Source organism: Salvelinus fontinalis, chromosome 7 (assembly GCF_029448725.1).
Source record: "Salvelinus fontinalis isolate EN_2023a chromosome 7, ASM2944872v1, whole genome shotgun sequence".
NCBI lineage: Eukaryota > Metazoa > Chordata > Actinopteri > Salmoniformes > Salmonidae > Salvelinus > Salvelinus fontinalis.
In genome coordinates, this window is record NC_074671.1 from 25,849,124 (window position 1) to 25,856,118 (window position 6,995).

The 6,995-nt window shown below is 39.9% G+C and overlaps 1 protein-coding gene across 5 annotated transcripts in view; it reads left to right on the top strand.

The window, feature by feature from the left end:
- prex2 (phosphatidylinositol-3,4,5-trisphosphate-dependent Rac exchange factor 2) overlaps positions 1-5,708 on the top strand; it is a 212,689-nt gene extending 206,981 nt beyond the window's left edge. For all 5 annotated transcript variants that reach the window (XM_055928871.1, XM_055928872.1, XM_055928873.1 and 2 more), the window contains 2 exons: positions 1,196-1,263; positions 3,709-5,708. In XM_055928871.1, the coding sequence (XP_055784846.1) occupies positions 1,196-1,263; positions 3,709-3,754 (114 nt within the window). In that variant the 3' untranslated portion in view covers positions 3,755-5,708. The remainder of the gene's footprint in view (positions 1-1,195; positions 1,264-3,708) is intronic.
- Positions 5,709-6,995: the final 1,287 nt, after the last annotated feature.

Below are 6,995 nucleotides of genomic sequence, written 5' to 3' on the forward strand. Positions count from 1 at the left end.
GGTACAGGATGGCAACAACAACTGCCCGAGTTACACCAGGAACGCACAATCCCTCCATCAGTGCTCAGACTGTCCGCAATAGGCTGAGAGAGGCTGGACTGAGGGCTTGTATGCCTGTTGTATGGCAGGTTCTCACCAGACATCACCGGAAACAGCGTTGCCTATGGGCACAAACTCACAGTTGCTGGACCAGACAGGACTGGCAAAAAGTGCTCTTCCTGACATGACCCTCCAGCATGACAATGCCACCAGCCATACTGCTCATTCTGTGTGTGATTTCCTGCAAGACAGGAATGTCAGTGTTCTGCCATGGCCAGTGAAGAGCCTGGATCTCAATCCTAATGAGCACGTCTGGGACCTGTTGGATCGGAGGGTGAGGGCTAGGGCCATTCCCCTCAGAAATGTCCGGGAACTTGCAGGTGCCTTGGTGAAAGAGTGGGGTAACATCTCACAGCAAGAACTGGCAAATCTGGTGCAGTCCATGAGGAGGAGATGCACTGCAGTACTTAATGCAGCTGGTGGCCACACCAGATACTGACTGTTACTTTTGATTTTGACCCCCCCTCCCTTTGTTCAGGGACACATTATTCAATTTCTGTTAGTCACATGTCTGTGGAACTTGTTCAGTTTACTTCTCAGTTATTGAATCTATGTTATGTTCATACAAATATTTACACATGTTCAGTTTTCTGAAAATAAACGCAGTTGACAGCGAGAGGACGTTTCTTTTTTTGCTGAGTTTAGTTAGTAACTATGCCTTGTCTAAAGTGTCAAGTGTTGTGATATTTCTTTAACAGGGTTGTGGTTAACTTCCTAATTAAAATTACAGTCAATTCAGGAAATACATTGAAATTCCAATTATTTTTTATGATTTTCAATGAGGAAAATGTGAAACTGAAATTTGGTTTACTTTCTGAATTGACTGGAATTGAAATGGAGTTGACCCCAACCCTGTAGGTTAAGAGGACAGCACTTAGTTCTTGACTTAAGTTCCCTTTAATACACTCAATAGGGAGCATGCTATCTTGCAAGCCAAAATATAATTGGATGATAAAACAATGGTCAATTGCAGAAGCAAACCCACAGTGTTTAGGCCTTCCTCTGTGCAAAGAGGGCATGCTATCCTGCAAGCATACAGTATATCTATATCTACCTAATGGCTTGCTGGAATTGATGATTCTGTTATGTCTTTCAGGGGGCAAGAGTTCAGAATTCAGCCAAGAACCTGGGAGTGAGAGACCGCACTCCGTCCTCTGTACCTAGGTAAGCTGAAGCCCCCCTACCCTATCCACACAACACCATAGAGTAGTAATCTGCACCAAGGGAAGCTTATAGAGCTTCACCTCATCCACATGCTACTAGACACAACACCACAGAATAGCTTAATGATACAGTATCTTCAGAAAGTGTTCACACCCCTTGACATATTCCACATTTTGTTGTTACAGCCTGAATTCAAAATTCACTAAATATATATTTCCTGACCCATCTTCACACAATACCCCATAATGACAAAGTGAAAACAGGTTTTTAGAAATGTTTGCAAATTTATTTCAAATGAAATACAGAAATATCTTATTTACATAAGTAAGTCTCTAAGAGCTTTCCACACCTGGATTGTGCAACATTTGACCATTATTCTTTCCAAAGTTCTTTAAGTTCTGTCAAATTGGTTGTGAATCATTGCTAGACAACTATTTTCAGGATATGCCATAGATTTTCAAGTAGATTTAAGACAAAGTGTAACTCGGCCACTCAGGAACATTCACTGTCTTCTTGGTAAGCAACTCAAGTGTAGATTTGGCCTTGTGTTTTAGGTGGTTGTCCTGCTGAAAGGTGTATTCATCTCCCAGTGTTGGGTGGAAAGCAGACTGAACCAGGTTTTCCTCTTGGATTTTGCCTGTGCTTAGCTCTATTCTGTTTTTTTTATCCTGAAAAACTCACCAGTCCTTAACGATTACAAGCATACCCATAACATGATGCAGCCACCACTATGCTTGAATATATGGAGAGTGGTACTCGGTAATGTGTTGTATTGGATTTGGCCCAAACATAACACTTTTTATTCAGGACATTTTTTTGCAGTATTACTTGAGTGCCTTGTAAACAAGATGCATGTTTTGGAATAGTTTTAGTATTTACAGGCTTCCTTCTTTTCCCTCTGTCAATTAGGTTAGTATTGTGGAGTAACTACAATGTTGTTGATCCATCCTCAGTTTTCTCCTATCACAGCCATTAAACTCTGTAACTGTTTGAAAGTCACCATTGGCCTCATGGTGAAATCCCTGAGTGGTTTCCTTCCTCTCTGGCAACTGAGTTAGGAAGGATGCCTGTATCCTTGTAGTGACTGGGTGTATTAACTGTAATTAATAACTTCACAATGCTCAAAATAATAATAATTATTTTTGTATATTTTTTTACTCATCTACCAATAGGTGCCCTTCTTTGTGAGGCATTGGAAAACCTCCCTGGTCTTTGTGGTTGAATCTGTGTTTGGAATTCACTGCTCAACTGAGGGACCTTACAGATAATTGTATGTGTGAGGTACAGAGATGGGGTAGTCATTCAAAAATCATGTTAAACATTATTATTGCACACAGAGCGAGTCCATGCAACGTATTATGTGACTTGTTAAGCACATTTTTACAATTTATTAAGGCTTGCCATAACAAAGGGGTTGAATATTTATTGACTCAACACATTTCAGCTTTTCATTTCTAATTCATTTATTTTTTTAAATCGCCCAAAAATAATTCCACTTTGTGTGTAGGCCAGTGACCAATAATAAAAAAAAAAATGTAATCAATTTTAAACCCAGGGTGTAACAAAACAAAATGTGGAAAAAGTCAAGGGGTGTGAATACTGTGTGAGCACTGTGCTACTGTATAGTGCTACTGTTCAAGTGCTAGATTGCTTTTATGCATGTTTGTGTGTTGATATGTGCATGTGTTGTATTGTTTCTATGAGCGTGTGCATATCTTAGGACAAGCAACAACAGAAAACGGCAGCCTCTCCCTCCCAGCCCCCCTGCAGAGTCGATGATAGATATGAATAGGAGATAGGGGCTGTCACAGTCAATTGGCTTTGACATATCCTTTTGTGACATGCAGCCCTTTTGAACCTTTTAGTGGGATTGACAAATGCAATTAAGTGAGGTTATGATTAGTGTTGAGTCGTGCTGGCCGCGGGGGAAATTTCTGCGCTCTCACTGGGTTTGTCATAATAGGTGCGGCGTTAGTGACTGCTCCTTAGACGCTCTGAGGGTGCTTGCCAAACGGCACCCTATTCCCTACATACACATAGGGCTCTGGTCAAAAGTAGTGCACTAAATAGGGAATAGGGCGCCATTTGGGACGCAGTCTGTGCTGCTTTGAGACAGGTCTGTGAGAAGGTTGATTAGTGATGGAGAATTGCGGTGAGGCTAGGGCAGCTTGTTGTGTTGTCTTAGCATTCTACGGTTTGAGAACTTACAGTAAGAAACAGGACATTTGTGTTAATGTGCATTTTGAAGGCAGGCACTCGCATTGCCTCATGGCTGAATGGGTGCAGAACTAAGAACGCTGTGTGTGTGTGGGTCTGGGGGGTGGGGGTGGGGGTGTGTATGTGCGTGCGTCTGTCTATGCCATGCTATGTGTACACCTTAATCTCTAACTGTAGCAAACAGTGAGCCCCTTTCCTAATTGAATATACGTGTGTTTTCTCCACCAGACTGTATAAGCTGTGCCAGCCTCCACCCCCAGAGGGTGATTCCTAATTCCCTAGTTCCTGTACGGAGCTGTCCAGTCCAGCGAAGTTCTGCTCACCCTTCTTCCTGACTCCATTCCTTAGAAGACTACTCTCTTTCTACCACTGAAGAATCAACCTGGGAGTGTGTCCCAAATGGCGCCCTATTCTCTATTTAGTGAACTACTTTGGACCAGGGCCCAAAATGCTCACACTCGTGAGTTCCGTGGGATCCAATAGGGCTCTGGTCCAAAGTAGTGCACTATATAGGGTATAGGGTGCCATATGGGACATAGACCTGGAAACAGAACATTTTCTCTCATCTACACCCAGCTTGCCTTTTCAAAATGCCCACACTCAGTCACTCAACGGTGGGCTCAGTGGGTTCACAATTTGTAAATAGTGAATTTTTAATGCTCTATTTTTCTCTCCGCTATTGTGCTGTACTTTATAGCTGATTTTAAAATGGATTTATATATGTGTCTTGTGTCCAGCTACATTGCATCTCATTTAACATTAACAGTGTTTATAATGGAACAACAACAGAGCCCGAGATTGGTGCCTTGAGGCTGACGTCAAACCAGCCAACTGAAATGGAATGTAGCCTATCCATCAATGTTCTTTCTTTCTGCAAATAACTATAATGGAATGAAAATGAGCTGTTTTGTTATCACAAAGTTCAGGAAATGACCATTCCATGACCTGACTGATATTGTTTGATATTTGTTTGGATATGGTGTGAAAATTGAATGAGATTATATGAGTTGTGGGGCAATATTGCTGTGCCCCATTTGCGCAGTCATTTATTTTCCTTTCCTTTCTCTCCAACTTGCTCATTCCAGATAATGCATTTATGGCTATGTTGATAACCATGTGAATGTTGTTGTAACATTGATCATAGCGATACTGTAAAATGACGTGTAGATATGCAGGTATGACACCTTGAACACTACCATGTAGCCTTGTAGACACTCTAGTTTCATACCGTCTCTAGAGTCAAAGGCTGCATTCCAATCTAAATCAGCACCTTTGCTTCCTCCCTTCACTTGGAGTGACGTATCTAGCTTTCCCGAGCGAGTGGAGTGGAGGAGGGAAGGGATCACAAGTAAAGTGGATTGAGACGCACCGAAAGATTAGTAAGTGACCACTAAACGGTGCAGTGTAGCTCGTGTGTTTTCCATTCTGCAGTCTCTGTGCCTTAATGACGGTATATTACAGATATAAACATGATCATCTATACACATATGAAGTGACCCCCCCTGATATGAAGAGGTTCCTACATGAACCATCAGTATTAAAACAGCACTCCAAGCTTATGTAAGTAGAGCTATGAAATATATATAAATATACTTAAATATTGTATATTGCCAGTACTCAGGAGCTAAGTATTATTCTGTATTTAGGTATTACTTACAGTATCATTGCTATATTGGTAACAACATTATAGAGTTGGTTAATTACTGGACTATACAAACATGGGATATCAAACTGCATAGATGAGCTTGGATGCATTCCAAATGGCACCCTATTCCCTATTTAGAGACCTATGGGGCCTGGTCAAAAGTAGTGCACTGTATATGAAATAGGGTGCCATTTGGGACTCGGCCTTCTGTTTGACAGCTGTCCCCATATATCTCTCAATGTCTTACTGTAAACATGTTTGAAATAAGTACCTTTTCTAATATTGTATAATGAAGGTGTCTGCTTGCCATATAGCAGCGTATAATGTGTTGAAGAGAAAACACATGAGAAGAAAGAGAAATGTAAAGATGCAACTGTAAAAAAAGATGAACACCAATAGCCATGTTTGTTTGTTTGACTGAAAATTACTGTAATTTATTTTCATATTATGAGACTGACCCGCCATAGTTGCCATATACACAATGTAATTTCTCTTGTTTTTAAACCAATTTTCTCTGTTTTTCTTTTAAATATACAATGTTATACTGTAGTCATTAATTTCAATTAAACCCATTTAAAGGAGACATCCTGAAGGATTGTATTTTACACTTTGTCTCTACTTGCAGATTGCTGTGGAAATCAAATCAAATTTGACTTGTCACGTACACAGTTTACAGCATGTGTGAAAGGTGGAGTGAAATGCATGCGTGCTAGGCTAGCTCCCTCAACGCTGCAGTATAATAATCACTAATAAAAAAGTCTAATCAAACATAAGTAATTAGACGAAGGTAGGATGCAGCCTAACGTATAAGAACGTCTTAAGACTTGTAAAGAGGTATTGCAATACGGCACTGTCATAACTGTTCTGTCTTTGCAGGTGGTTCGCTTAGCAAGTGCTCTCTCTACATCCCTGTCTGTCTACCCTTCTGGAAAAACCACATGCTGTTTTTGGAGCACTTCACATGTGATGATATTTCACGTGACCTTTCACATGTGGATTTAAATTGTCACATGAAAGTTCACAGGTGATGCCCTGCAAACAAAAATGTGTCATTGTGATACACACAGTGCTTTTAACAGTGTTTTTAACTTGCATATTTAACACACTTTGACATACAGTACATGACTACATTGTGTATGTTTATTTATACATGAATCATTATTCAACATGTCCTTATCTAAGATTTGGATTCACAACCTCTTGATTCATGGCATTCTGATCTTTCTGCTACACCACCAGTAGTTGATTTCACCTGTATTCCTACACGCTGGACTTCAAAGGAAATTTCAGCTTCATTCACATTTATACACATTTAAGGAAAACTATTATATTTCTGATAGTTTATGATAGTTATACAGTACATTACTACAGTAATAGGATACTTACTGTATTAGTGTTTTACTATATATTTACTTTCAATCTCAATGCATTTGGGTACTTTTTGATACGTCCTGCAAATTAACTTGGCATGCCTCATTTGTAATTACATTTAAACCTATAGGATACTTTAGATGTGGTTATGGCACAAACTGTTTTAAAAAATCACTGTCATTTTATGGTAAGTTACCGGCTACTGAGTTGCGGTGAAAAAGTGGAAACATATGTTAAAGTATTTCTACAGCTGCACTGTATTTTCTCAGTATATACACAACAATGAACTATATTCAGGAAGTACACAGAAATTCTAATTCAATTATTTCAATAGCAGAAAGTTAAGAATTATAATTTGGTTTACTTTTTGAATTGACTGGAACTTAAATGGAATTGACCTCAGCATTGGTTGGCGCACTTGGGACGGTACCACACCCGGTAGTTGAATTACCTCTTAGATGACAGCAACATGAATTTCCTGCTTCGCCACCAGGTCTGT